Below are 15348 nucleotides of genomic sequence, written 5' to 3' on the forward strand. Positions count from 1 at the left end.
CTCAAATAAGTCAATCAAAACAATCAAGAAAAACCCAAACAACCAAGCAAAGATAAGTGGCTCGATATCGAACGCCAGAAAATTAGGAAAGAATTAAGGAAATGATCAAATCAAAAACACAGAGACCCAAATAATGCAGATTTACTTCAATACTGTGAGACGTTGAGACTCAGAATCAAAGAGCACAACACACACAAGCACAGCTGACAGGAACTGAGGAGTCCATAAATACCAACAGTTTTTGGGAACACTGGAACACCCTAAACAAACCCAAATCAGAGGAACTGGTCCTGTAAAACGGAGACGTATGGATCACATATTTCAAATCCCCAGCAACATCACACCTGAACAAAACAACTGAACAACTAAACACATTAGAATTGGTAATAAAAGGGTCCCAGAACCCCCTGGACTCCATCCAGCAGGAACTGAGAGACAAAATATCAAGTCTAGAACCTAAAAAATCCAGCGGGCCTGACGGCGTATTGAACGAAATGATTAAGAACACAAAAAAAATCCAACTGGCCCTTCTCAAACTTCTATAGACTTCCTCATGAAGCACAGTGTCCTGAGTAAAAGTCAGATTGGATTCAGACCAAATCACCGCACATCAGATCATATTCCAAAAAGTGGACTGCAGTGAAGCCAAGAAGAGGAAGAAATGGCTTTGCAGTGGACCGACTTGCTCCATGCAGTTCAATAAAAGAAAATGCTGCAGCTTGTATGGAATTACGGCAGTGTTGGAACGTCAGTGTTGCTGTGGTCAGAGGTTTAAGAATAAGCTAAACGACTGTGTAACTGCAACACGGTGAAGGGGAAACATGGCACCGTCATGTGTGCACAGCTGGCATTTTGGCAGAAGATTGGTTCTAAAGGAAAGGCCATTTGTTAAAATACCTGAGGGTCATTCTACGGGCCACATGGACGTAACTGTATCATCTCCTTGATGTAAATCCAGCCGTCTTATATAAAGTATGTCATGTTGTTCTGCAGCTGTTCTGTAGCAGTGGTGGTTCTAGGATTGTAGGCTTGCTGCCGGTTCCTCATTTTGGTTCTTGTGCAGGAAAGGGCAGTGAACGTTTTTCATGTTTGGGCACTTGATTTTGTTTGAGTTGACTTCTAAATATAGGGCCTTTACTTGTATGTGCTTGTGTTGAGGATGACTGAGAAAAGAATAATATTAATAATCTGTAATAATAATAATAATAATAATAATCATCATCATCATCATCATCAAGTACTGCTAATCTAGGCCTTACACTCTACTTAATACACACACACACACACACACTTTCTAAGCTGCTTCTGCCTCAGGGTCACAGGGGGTGCTGGAGCCTATCCCAGTGGTCATCGGGCAGAAGGCAGGATACAGCCTGGACAGGTTGACAGTACAATATACTGTACCATGCCTGTGTGTGTGTGTGTGTGTATAAACCTATGAGTATTAATAAAACTTTACCACACATTACTATTTTTTATTCATGCACTGCAATGAAAACAGTATTTTATGCTTTAATTAAGTATAACAGTCTACAAATAAACTAAATACATATTTATTTTCCTTATTCTTCTTCCTGTTCAAAGTCGTCTTTCCCTACAGTTGCTAGGCTACCACGCTGTAACAATTTCTATTGGCTGTCTCACCGTGCCGCTTTGAGCATGACTGACCTGACGGTCATCCAGGAAACCGGCCAATCACAGTTGAGCGTGACTTTCTGGTCAAATTTTAAAATCCGTCTGTTAGAGCGGCCGTGTTGCTGCTGCTACTGACCCTCGCTCGGTCTGCCAGCAGTGGCCGCCACTCAGGACATTTTACATCTGCCTGCCAAGTTGGTCGAATTTAAGTTGTGGGCTGTTAACAGAAAACCAAAAATTGGACTGTAGCCGTAGAAGAAGGTCAGACAGGGTCTTTTTGGTAACATCAGGTAAGAAAACACTCTCCGTTATTCTCCCTAACAGCCTAATGCAGCGGTAGCTGGGTTTTGTGTTAATGTCCTTCATTTATGTTGCCCAGTCTAGCAGTGAAGTCCTCTGGACAGCAGTGGCTGCTCTGCTCCCAGTGTAGTGCGAGTCCAATATTCAGTCACCACGTTTTACGTGTGTGTGGCTTTAGCAACACAGCTGCTGGTCTCCATCAAACAGAGGTGTAGTGATTAATCGACTTTGTCTACTAAATTAACGACCAAATTAGATTGTGCGCTTTGTCGGTCAGCGTTACTGACGCAATGTATAATCATTTAATATCAACAAGTAACAATGTCTATATTATATTTGAAATGGAGTGATTGAACAATAAAAATACTAATAATAGTAACTGGAATAATTATTACAGCATATTTAATACATCATTCTCTGTTGATAATTGCTTTTGAAGGATTAAAACAACAGCAACAGAAATAAAAACGCTGTACTTACATTTCCTCTTCCTGTCTGAGGAACGTAGCTGAAGATCCAGGCAGCACAACCAGCAGCTGTTACTCTTTAAACAACTGTACTCTTTATTAGAAACACCCAGCTTGTACTTCCACCAACTGGCCAGTTTATTAGAAACACCCACCTTGTACTTCCACCAACTGGCCAGTTTATTAGAAACACCCACCTTGTACTTCCACCAACTGGCCAGTTTATTAGAAACACCCACCTTGTGCTTCCACCAACTGGCCAGTTTATTAGAAACACCCACCTTGTGCTTCCACCAACTGGCCAGTTTATTAGAAACACCCACCTTATACTTCCACCAACTGGCCAGTTTATTAGAAACACCCACCTTGTACTTCCGCCATTTGCCAGTTTATTAGAAACACATAGCTTGTGCTTCCACCAACTGGCCAGTTTATTAGAAACACCCACCTTGTACTTCCACCAACTGGCCAGTTTATTAGAAACACCCACCTTGTACTTCCACCAACTGGCCAGTTTATTAGAAACACCTAGCTTGTACTTCCACCAACTGGCCAGTTTATTAGAAACACCCACCTTGTACTTCCACCAACTGGCCAGTTTATTAGAAACACCTAGCTTGTGCTTCCTCCAACAGGCCAGTGTATTAGAAACACCCACCTTGTACTTCTACCAACTGGCCAGTTTATTAGAAACACCTAGCTTGTGCTTCCACCAAATGGCCAGTTTATTAGAAACACCTAGCTTGTGCTTCCACCAACTGGCCAGTTTATTAGAAACACCTAGCATGTGCTTCCTCCAACAGGCCAGTGTATTAGAAACACCTAGCTTGTGCTTCCACTAACTGGCCATTTTCTAGCTCTTTCCCCAACTGGCGCCAAAAGACGACGCCGTCGGCACAGAACATCGCCGACAGCTCCGTCTGGAAGTGAAGTATTACATTTGGTTAAATATGCGCTAATACTCGTCCAAAACGCCGCACATCAGCGCTATGATCGTTATTACAGATGATGCTTGGAGAAATTCATCTCAGAAGTTCATTAATCTTCCTAAAATATGAGATTATTCACAGAGCTGTTCCTACACAACTCACCTCCAGCATAGGATAAAGCGCTGCTGGGGGTAAGGGAAGCGCGGAGGGACAGAATGAACAGAAAACGCGAGTTTTGGCAGGTACACGCGCGCCAGCTGGGAATTGTAGTTCAAACTCGCAGATTGAACTCATATGCAGGATTAGTCCATCAAGAACCAGGAAAGTATTAATAAACCAAGTATTTTTAGAAAAATTAAATACAAAACAACAACTTAGATCAAAGTAACAAGAAATATGTAACAAAAGATGATTTCTTATGAAAAATAATTTCAGACAAATTCACACAACTAAGGGCTACAATTATTATTATTAATTCTTTCTTTTTGTTTTAGCTCCGTTACAATTACAAAGCATAGAACTCCACCCAGTTTATCCTCTCACATCTACACAGAATGCAAATTTTGTCAACGTTTCAATGTGAAGTTTGTCTAGTCTCAGCAGAAGCTATGAAAGAATGGATCTGTGGGCAGTTCTTATTTTGGGAACTAAGGAAAATTCAGGACACCTGCATGTTTTCACCACTTATTCATCCAAAGCACCACAGAGAGCATTAGAGCGGAGGTAGATGGAGCTACCTGCCCCACTCTAGGAGACGCTGTGCAATTCCTGAAGATCAGAAGATGGGCTGGTCCTCCTCTGCAGTTTTCTTCCTGTGGAACCTGCTCCTGATTACCCCTCGGGTGCTTGCTGTCGCCCTCTTCGCCTCCATCCCGCCCTGCTACATTGTTGCTCACGTCCTGTCCTGGTGGGCGCTGCTGTTTCTCTGGGCCTGGAGGCAGAAGACTTCATGGACACTGAAGGAGGCGAGTGGCTCTACCGGCCCACCGTAGGACTCATCTGGTACTTCAGCTGGTTTAACGTGTCAAAGGGAAAGACTAAAGTGAAGAGCATCATCTACCATGTGTGCATGGGGGCCGACATGGTGCTGCTTCTGGTCTTGTGGTTTTGGAAAAGATCCGTGGAATCGGCTCGTCTGAGTCCTCTGCCAGTTAATCCCTACATACTGATTGGTGGGTTGCCTGTGCTTTACATCACTGGACTCCTCGTAAAACTGCTCTACTACCGGAAGTTCCATCCCAACTGCCCGAGTTTGAGATTTGGTGACAGAGATGAGACGCCATCGGTTGAGCTATGCAGAGTAGGTGCAGTGGCGAATGTTTTGGTTGAGACAGATTCCGCTGACATAGGACGTAGGAATGGAGCCGACAAGAGGATGAGGAACATGGCTGCTAATTTCTACTACTAATTTAGACTAATAAGGTTAGATTAATAAGGTGTATGGCTGGAGCCCTAGAGCCAGATTAGGCCTAATGCTGCATTCACACATGCGTATGGACGACAGCAAGGCCTGAAGGCTGCATCAGGGAGCAGAACATTCCATGAAAAGTTAGATTTTTCCAACTATTGGTGTTGATTTTTTTGTGAGTGATGGATGCCAGACGTGTTGTTGTTGATCTCCAGATGAAACTAGTATTACACACAATTACAGTATTAGGTGCTAGTAAAAGTAAAAGACGCCCTTTTGCCTTCAGAACTGCTTTAATTCTTCGTGGCAGACTTCCAACAAGGTGTTGGAAACGTTCCTCAGAATTTTGGTTGGTTATTTAAATTCCTGTTGCCTTTCTATCATCTGGAACCAGTCTGCCCATTCTCCTCTGACCTCTCACATCAACAAGGCATTTTCGTCCACACAACTGACCGCTCACTGGATATTTTCGCTTTTTCGGACCATTCTCTGTAAACCCTAGAGATGGTTTTGAGTGAAAATCCCAGCAGATCAGCAGTTTCTGAAATACTCAGACCAGAAAGTCTGGCATCAACAACCACGCCACATTCAAATTCTCTTAAATCCCCTTTCTTCCCCGTTCTGATGCTCGGTCTGCACTTCAACAAGTTGTCTTGACCACCTCTACATGCCTAAATGCAGTGAGTTGATTGGCTGATTAGCTATTTGTGTTAACAAGCAATTGAACAATTGTACCTAATAAAGTGGCAGATGAGTATGTGTGCAAAGTTGAAAGAAAAATAAAGTTGTATGTGCAGGTTTGGAGAGCAGCGGCTCATAAAGTGCCTGTTGCAGTAACAGATGTAAACAGTGGTGCTCTGACAGCAGCAGTACAGTGTATATAAGCTGCAGTTATCGAGCGCAAAGTCCCATCATTTTTAAGTGTCTAGCCTAAAGAGGACGTTTAATGGTGCGACAACAGTGTCACAGTGTAGTCCAAGACACCACGGCCATATCTGAATGTAGCTACATACAGACTGTATTTTTATCTGTTACTGCGATTTACAAACAACAGAAATATTCCAGGTGCTGTGAGATCCCGTTATAGTGTTATGTTAATGATGTTTAAGCTATGTTGCCTTTTTAATAATCTGTTCATTTGGGAGTTTATTTTGTAAATAATATGCTGCCAGACAATGTTTAATATGTTTTTACATAGGTTCAACGGTTCAGCCAAGGACAGTGCACTTTGGACCCAACAGACGGAAATGATCAACCAGCATTACTGCCTGTCCTGAGGAACTGCCCCAAAAACTGCTAAAACAGATTTTTGTGGAGGAAAATTGAGGCAAAGATTGAAATGTGTAATATATTTATATGACAGATTTGTCATAAACAGTGCATTAACAGCCCCAGGGTTGAAGATTTCAGTAAATGGCATTTTTATATTGCGCCATCTTGAGGCCAAAGAAGGCAGTTACAGTTATATTGATGACTACTAATCAGTCTGCATCAGTTTACTCACTACTGAGATGTACAGCGAGTACACAGCACTGAAATTTGCACTGGCATTGATTTCTGTTCAGTGAATGTGCATACCTGAGAACTTGATTTGTAAAGGGGGATGGGAATTTCAGGGGGAGCAGGATCAGGTGCAACACCGGAAAACCACAATAAACGTCGTCTCTTCATGTTTATTAAATCACTATAAGTATGGAGAGCCTTTTAAACTCATCCGTGTAGCTGCTAAACACACTATTAAAGTTAGAAATGATTAAAGTCATGAATTAGTCTGCCTGCTACCTTAGAGTTTAAACTGAATAAGTGATTGAGAAAATTGCAGCCCTAGCTTGTTATAAATGTTTATTACACTTGTTTGTAGTGTAGCTGGACGCTGCTGCATACAGGACTGTTGCCGGACTCTACAATAAGCACTTCATTACTGAAGGTGCAAAAGCTGCTGGTATGATATCCTTGATCTTGTGCAGGGCTAAATAACACCGATCCAACTGCTGTGGGTGCCTTCTAGCGTCACTGGTGGTGTCACAATGCCAGGGAGGTAACACTGTCCAGCATTATGAGATCTGACACGCCAACACGGCTCTGAGCTCTGGTAGCAGCTCGGAATATTTGGAAGATTTATGTACTATTATGTCTGGTTTACATTTCAATGATTTGGAACTTATTATTATTATTATTATGATGTAGATAATATGTAATACATCCATATTATGTATGTATGACTTGTAAACAGTGATTGTTTTTGTTGTTTTGTTACTGTTCACTATAAACTCTGGTCTTGGTCGACTGTTTGAAACTAGTTTGGTGTTAATTAAATATGTATGTTAAAGTGCTCTGTTGGTCTTAATGGTCAGTTGCTTTTTTGTTTGTATTTACACCAATCAGGCCCAGTGAGAGTTGGACTCCGTCAGGGCTGCCCTTTGTCACCGATTCTATTCATAATTTTTATGGATAGAATTTCTAGGCGCAGTCAGGGGATGGAGGGTGTCCGGTTTGGTGACCTCAGGGTCACATCGCTGCTGTTCGCAGATGATGTGGTCCTATTGGGGACATCAGGCCGTGAACTTCAGCTTTCACTGGATCGGTTTGCAGCCGAGTGTGAAGCGGCCGGGATGAGGATCAGTACCTCCAAATCCGAGGCCATGGTTCTCACGCGGGAAAGGGTGGAGAGCCCTCTCTGGGTCGGGGATGAGCTCTTGCCTCAAGTGGAGGAGTTTAAGTATCTCGGGGTCTTGTTCACGAGTGATGGTACAAGGGAGCGGGAGATTGACAGGCGGATTGGTGCTGGGTCAGCAGTGATGCGGGCTCTTTACCGGTCTGTTGTGGTAAAGAAAGAGCTGAGCCATAAGGCAAGGCTCTCGATTTACTGGTCGATCTATGTTCCCACCCTCACCTATGGTCATGAGCTTTGGGTAATGACCGAAAGAACGAGATCGCGAATACAAGCGGCTGAAATGAGTTTCCTCCGCAGGGTGGCTGGACTCTCCCTTAGAGATAGGGTGAGAAGTTCGGTCATCCGAGAGGGACTCGGAGTAGAGCCGCTGCTTCTTCACGTCGAGAGGAGCCAGTTGAGGTGGTTCGGGCATCTTGTTAGGATGCCTCCTGGACGCCTCCCTTGGGAGGTGTCACAGGCAAGTCCACCGGGGAGGAGACCCCGGGGAAGACCCAGGACACGCTGGCGTGACTATATCGCCCAGCTGGCCTGGGAGCGCCTCGGAATCCCTCCCAGGGAGCTAGTGGAAGTGGCTGGGGATAGGGAGGTCTGGGCTTCATTGCTCAGGATGCTGCCCCCGCGACCCGAACCCCGGAGAAGCGGAAGATGATGGATGGATGGATGGATGGATGGAGGCCCAACATTATGACCACCTCCTTGATTTTACACTCACTGTCTATTTTATCAGCTCCACTTACTATATAGGAGTCCACTCACTGTCCACTCTATCAGACACTCCTACCTTGTCAGTCCACCTTGTAGATGTAAAGTCAGAGATGACAGCTCATCTGCTGCTGCACAGTCTGTGTCGGTCATCTTCTAGTCCTTCATGAGTGATCACAGGACGCTGCCCACAGGACGCTCCTGGCTGGATATTTTTGGTTGGTGGACTATTCTCAGTCCAGCAGTGACACTGAGGTGTTTAAAAACTCCAGCAGCGCTGCTGTGTCTGATAATAGGAATTATAATTATTGTTATGGCCCATTTGATATAGTATCATCATTACTGTGCCATTATGTTAAACAACAACAACAACAACAACAACAACAACAACAACAACAACAACAACAACAACAACAACAACAACAACAACAACAACAACAACAACAACAACAACAACAACAACAACAACAACAACAACAACAACAACAACAACAACAACAACAACAACAACAACAACAACAACAACAACAACAACAACAACAACAACAACAACAACAACAACAACAACAACAACAACAACAACAACAACAACAACAACAACAACAACAACAACAACAACAACAACAACAACAACAACAACAACAACAACAACAACAACAACAACAACAACAACAACAACAACAACAACAACAACAACAACAACAACAACAACAACTACTACTACTACTACTACTACTACTACTACTACTACTACTACTACTACTACTACTACTACTACTACTACTACTACTACTACTACTACTACTACTACTACTACTACTACTACTACTACTACTACTACTACTACTACTACTACTACTACTACTACTAAAACAACAACTACTAAAACATCAACTACTAAAAGAACTACTACTCCTACTACTACTACTAAAACAACTACTGCTCCTATTACTAAAAACAAGTAATACTCCTACTACTACAACAAAAACTACCAAGACTACTGCTACTACTACTACTACAACTACAACAACTACAACAACTACTACTGAAACAACCACTACTGTTAAAACAACTAAGACAACAACAACAACTAACAAAACAACAAACACAACAACCAACAACAACAACAACAACAACAACAACAACAACAACAACAACTACTACTAGTAACACTATTTTAAAAGTATTTTTTATTTTTATTATTGGTGTATATAGTGAAAAACTAGTATGTGGCAATATATTGTTACCAATGTAACTCATTTTACAAAGAATATATGTATATTTTAAGTGTTAAATATTAGTTTTTAATCATTTTTTGTATATAATTTTTACATCCTATTACAAAATATCTAATAATAATAATAATAATAATAATAATAATAATAATAATAATAATAATAATTGCCATTGTATAGTTATAAAATAATAACAGCAAAATAAAAACGCTGTACTTACATTTCCTCTTCCTGTCTGAAGAACATAGCTGAAGATCCAGGCAGCACAACCAGCAGCACAGAGAGCGCAGACAGCACAACCGCAGCTGTAAAGATGTGTATCATACAAAATACTAAATATAAGATATACTATAGAAATAAATAAATAAACAAGGCGTCTGTTAGCAGAACAATATTAAAAATAAAAATAGAATTAAGAAACTGTACAAATTTACAGTTTACACATGCAGTTGTATGGATATTGCACATTTCTGAGCAGGTAATGACTGGATATCGCACAGAAATTGTAGATATTGCACAGTAATAATTATAGATATCGCACAGAACTTGCGTATATATATTGCACTTATTGCAGCAGATACTGCACATTAATTAGAGGTAAGATAAGATACAGGTCTATGTGGTGAGTTCGTGATGGAGTGCACTATGATAGAGTGAGGTGTGAACCCATAGTGTGTTTATGACGGAGTGTCTGAGTCTCTGCTTGGGGAGGTTTTGGTTATAGAGCCGAACAGCAGTGGGGAGAAAGGAGCTGCGGTATCTCTCTTTCCCGCATCGCAGGTGGAGGAGCCTGTCACTGCAGGAGCTGCCCAGTGCTGCAACTGCCTCCTGTAGTGGGTAAGAGGGGTTGTCCATTATGGATGCAAGCTTGGCAAACATCCTCCTCTCCGCCACCTCCCCCACTGGGTCCAGCGCACAGCCCAGGACAGAACTAGCCTTCCTGATAAGCTTGTCCAGTTTCTTCCTGTCTGCTGCTCTAATGCCACCTCCCCAGCAGACAATGCCATAGGAGATGGGTGATGCCACCACAGAGTCATAAAAAGAGTGGAGAAGTCCACCCTGTATTCCAAAGGACCGGAGCCTCCTCAGCTGGTGGAGTCTGCTCTGGCCTTTCTTATACAGGGTGTGTGTGTTGTCAGACCAGTCCAGTTTGTTGTTTAGATGAACACACAGGTACTTGTAGGTCTTGACAATCTCAATGTCCCTTCCCTGGGTGTTCACTGAAGTGGGTGAGGAGAACTTAGTCCTGCAGAAATCCACCACCAGCTCTTTGGTTTTAGCCGTATTGATCTGGAGGCAGGTCTGCTGTATCATATTCATAATATCATTAAATAGATAGACAGCATTTTGGACGCCAGTCCTTCGTGTCTTCCACCAGTTTTTGTAAACTTCTGAATAATTCAGTGGGTGAGATGTAAACAGAGTCACTCAGAGTGGGTTTGGTGTGAAATGGTTCAGAGCTCTTTACAGTGGTGGTGATGGGAACCAGGGGTCACTATGACTACGACACAAATATAGACATTTTATTTACCTTCCAGAACCACCAGAGAAACCACACGAGTCTTCTGAGTTTAATGTAGAATGTTGATGAAGGTAAAATAGTGGACAATCTGAAATAATAAGTTTTCTGTCAGAACTATTTTGCCTCAGAACACCCAGCATGTTATGCATCCCTCCAGCATGACTGGACTTTAAGGCCAAAATCTTCAAACTATTATAAAACCGTCTCTGTCATCAGGCAGTGAATTCATAACCGTTTCAGAAGGAACTTTCTGGGAGGAGCTTTTAGAGGTGGACGTCTGGTTCCTATCATCACCACTGTGAACAATTCTGACTCAGCAAGTCTTTCCATGTGTGAACAATTATTTATTAGCTCTTAGAAACGTCAAGCTTGAGCTTCCACTAACTGGCCACATTATTAAAAACACCAAGCTTGTACTTCCACCAACCAGCCAGTATATGAGAAACAACTGCCTTGTACTTCCACTAACTGGCCACTTTGTTGGAAACATCCACCTTGTGCTTCATGTGAATGCTGCCTGAAAACCAAGCCATCATCGTGGATACAACTGCAACCATCTAGCAAAGTCCAAGCTACCACTTACAGGAACCTCTTAGCAAGAGACCACCTAAAACACCACGGTAAACATCTTACATCACTCTAGAAACATCCTGGGACTTGGTAAACCTGCACACTCATCATATCCATCAGGAAATACTCTTCTCTAGTTTTATTGTTTTTATTGAAGGGTGAAGATGTTATGGGGACATGTGTGTGAACGGTGCACGTGTAGACGGTGTTGAGGTCACTTGTCGAAGTGATGGCGAAGGCTTGCAGAGTGCACAAGTGGAAGCTGCAGTCCTGCAGAAAGTGGTCTTCATCCACCCGACCGAACTGTATCACCTTCTCGTCCGCTGTGGAGACAAAGAGAGACCTGTCAGACCCCGAGCATGAGAGAGAGAGAGAGAGAGAGAGAGAGAGAGAGAGAGAGAGAGAGAGAGAGAGAGAGAGAGAGAGAGAGAGAGAGAGAGAGAGAGAGAGAGAGAGAGAGAGAGAGAGAGAGAGAGAGAGAGAGAGAGAGAGAGAGAGAGAACGCTGGAGATAAAGAAAAACATCAGAGAAAAAAATCCAAACACAGACACACTGAAAAAAAAACAGCTGAACTCACGATTTGCAGGACAGGCGAGCTGGAAGTTCTGCACTGCGCCCTTTTTGACCCGTCCATTTAAGTCCAGCACATATGCTTTCTGCTTCTTCTTCTCTGGTTCTTTGTCCAGTGAAGGCTGAAGATGTTTTGGGGACAGAGGTGTGGACGGGGGGCGTGTGGACGGTGTTGAGGCGGTGTCACTCGAAGCAGGACAGGGCGATGGCGAGGGCTTGCAGAGCGCACAAGGGGAAGCTGTAGTCGAGTGCAAAGTGGTCTTCATCCACCCGACCGAACTGTATCACCTTCTCGTCCGCTGTGGAGACATAGAGAGACCTGTCAGACCCCGAGCACGAGAGAGAGAGAGACCACCAAGACAGAAATAGAGATAATCACTACAGAGACATAGAGAGAGGGAGACAGAGAGAAGGGGAGAGAGAGACAGAGAGAGCTAGAGAGGGGGGGAGGAGGGGGGGAGGGGGGCTGGAGACAAAGAAAAGCATCAGAGAAAAAAATCCATCCAAACACAGACACGCTGAAAAAAACACTGCTGAACTCACGATTCGCAGGACAGGCGAGCTGGAAGTTCTTCAATGAAGCCTTTTTGACCCGTCCATTGAAGTCCAGTACGTGCGCTTTCTGGTTACTGCTCCACACCGGCTCCTTAGTGTTGAGCTTAATCAGGTTTGGTCCCTGATTTTTTCTCTTTATTTGCTTTAATAAAGAGCCCTTTAATGAGAAATAAACAGAGATAAGAAACAATCTGGTAAGATTTTGGTTGAACGTTCCTCAGAAGGCTCTGATCAGTAATGTGGTAATATCTTAGTGATGATGTAATATGTAATGTAGAGGGGCAGAAACAGAGGGGCAACATTCTGTAACCGTCATCATACAAAGTCATCATTTCTGATAAAATGGCCCTGAGAGCTGTGAGAGGACGAGCGGGCGTGTGAGAATGATGATCTGCGCTCGTCTGTCCTGCTGTAGATCAAACTTACCTCAACAAAACTGACACGCTGAGAGTTCCTGTCCGGGCTGGGAATGACGGCGGTCATCTGCTGTGACTTCATGAACCCAAAAAGAGACTCCTAAAAGAGACAACACACAACATGTGTCCAGTCATCTGTGGCACTGGGCAGAAGCCAATACAAATGTATATCTCTGTGGAGCCTGATCGGACATGGAAAATGCACGTTAATGACCCTAGATAACGCGGAGAACCGATACAGCGGCCAAGTGTGTGTTACAGTGATGTCATCAGCAGTGTAGTTCTTTATCGATATCTACAGTGAGACTGTATATACTTACATAGCTCAAGGCCAAGAGCTCCTGCGTGCTGCTCTCCTCCTGCAGAGCTCCACTGCTTTTTGTTGGGTTCCTGCCACTATCGCTGAGGGTGAATTGAGTGCGCTGACGATTGAATCTACAGTAGAACACAAAGAACCTTTAGAACACATGATCCAGCCCTGCTGAGAGAAGGAGCTGCTAACGAACTGAAAGCTTGACCAAATAGCAATGCTTGCAAAACAGTTTGGAACCAGGATCAGTGGTCTTTTCTGGGGGCTATGCACCTCCACAACCCCACAGCACTGATGCCTGGTTCTTTCAGAAATTTGTACATACCTCAATCTCCCCACAACGTTGTGATCCTCATCTGACTCGCCATCTGTGATCACATAAGAAGACGTATTGTCCTTCTTCATCCGTCTCGCGACCAACAGTAATTGCTGAAAAAGAAACACACACAGATGAGTTAGAGCTGAACTGACTGTTAGAAAAAAGAAGCAGAGCAGGGTTGATCGATATATCGGTGAATCAGATACATGCCCACTCACTCATTTCATCAGGGACACTGCTTTTCTCCATGGTTGCCTATTTGGTTTAATTGGGCGATTGAGTGCTTGGACCCGCTCATTGCCGCTTATGGCTATATTTATTATTATTACTGGAGATACAGATGATAATTTAACACCTTATTTTCACGGAGTGATCACTGACATTCCATTCATCTACCCTGTAAGTGTCTCTGATCATCTGCTAAATATTGTAAAATATTTCCATAAAATAATGTAAATGTTTACAGTAACTGTCTGACTGATCTGTTGATCAATGATCCATCCTGAGTTCTAACCTGTCTTGCACTCTCTACTCTAAATGATCGGTTAGTGGTGTCGGTTTTGATATTGGACACGAGATGTTAATTTGATTTAATCGTTATCGTCCCAGAAGTTCTGTATCAGTGCATCCTTAAAGCAGAGTGAAGCAGTTTGTGATGCTGTGCGTATGTCTTACCTTTTTGCCGCCCTCGAGCTCCTGGAACATGCGGTAGGTGGGGCAGCTCTTGTCCGTCCTGTCACGCTGGACGCAGCACTGGACCATAGATCCGTTCTGAGGTGTTTGCAGCACAGATTCCTTAATGTCGTCTGCCCGGCTGCTCGCTCCTACCTCAGCCTCATCCTCCTCCTTAGTAAGGAGTTTGGAGCTATCAGTGAAGATCTGAGTGTCTTCCTGTGGCTCACTGAAGGCCTGAGGCTGTGGGCTGGGTTCCTCAGGATCATTGATCTCCTGCTCCTCCACATTGTTCTCTGGAGTGGGGTCTTTAGTGGAGTCAGCTGTGGAGGGAGTGAAGGCCCCAAGTACCTCCTCAGGTTCTGCGCATGGGTAGAGGGGCTTCACATTGATGAGCAGGCCGTCTCCGTTTGGAGAAACTGGCCAGCTCAAATTCTGGAGATGATTTTGCTTGTTCTCCAGGTCAGTGTTTTCTTCTTTCTTTTCTTCACTGGAGGTCTTGTTTGTCATTTGTCTACCTCCAGTGCGCCTGCGCTGAGCGCTATCCTCTGATATAAACCAATTCTGACCTGGAGCGTACCTTCTCCTCAGCTGCTCCCTCTTCCTTTGCTGTTGTCTGGCCATGTACTCCTGCCTGGCCTTCTGAATCTTCAGTTCCTGCTCTCTAATATCTTTCAGATCCTCCTTTCCTTGCTTTTCAGGCTGCTGGAGATCTTCCTCTTTCTGCTGCACAGGTTCCTGGAGCAAATCATCCTCTCTCTGCTGCACAGGTTCCTGGAGCAGATCTTCCTTACTGTGCCTCACTGGTTTCTGGAGCACTTGTTCATCTTTCATATTCAGAGGTTCTTGGAGCAGTACTTCGTCTATCTGCTGCACAGGTTCCTGGAGCAGTACTTCGTCTCTCTGCTGCACAGGTTCCTGGAGCAGTACTTCGTCTATTTGACCCCACTCTTCCTCTGCCTTCTTCAGCATTTCTCTCCACTTCTCCTCTCTTCTCTCAATTGATTCTCTTTCCTCCATCTCTCTCAGACGCTCTTCTGCCTGCTTCCATTGTTCCTCCTGCT

General features: G+C 43.7%; 1 protein-coding gene across 2 annotated transcripts in view; it reads right to left on the minus strand.

Annotated features, from left to right (window-relative positions):
• Positions 1–11494: 11494 nt before the first annotated feature.
• LOC108441818 (tubby-related protein 1-like) overlaps positions 11495–15348 on the minus strand; it is a 6998-nt gene continuing 3144 nt past the window's right edge. For both annotated transcript variants that reach the window (XM_037535544.1, XM_037535543.1), the window contains exons 3-9: positions 14288–15348; positions 13619–13722; positions 13304–13418; positions 12994–13083; positions 12556–12724; positions 12020–12311; positions 11495–11765 (exon numbers count right to left, since the gene is read on the minus strand). The exon at positions 14288–15348 is cut by the window's right edge and continues 373 nt beyond it. In XM_037535544.1, coding sequence (XP_037391441.1) covers positions 12196–12311; positions 12556–12724; positions 12994–13083; positions 13304–13418; positions 13619–13722; positions 14288–15348 — 1655 coding nt within the window. In that variant the 3' untranslated portion in view covers positions 11495–11765; positions 12020–12195. The remainder of the gene's footprint in view (positions 11766–12019; positions 12312–12555; positions 12725–12993; positions 13084–13303; positions 13419–13618; positions 13723–14287) is intronic.

The sequence above is a fragment of the Pygocentrus nattereri genome, chromosome 27 (genome assembly GCF_015220715.1).
Source record: "Pygocentrus nattereri isolate fPygNat1 chromosome 27, fPygNat1.pri, whole genome shotgun sequence".
Lineage (NCBI taxonomy): Eukaryota > Metazoa > Chordata > Actinopteri > Characiformes > Serrasalmidae > Pygocentrus > Pygocentrus nattereri.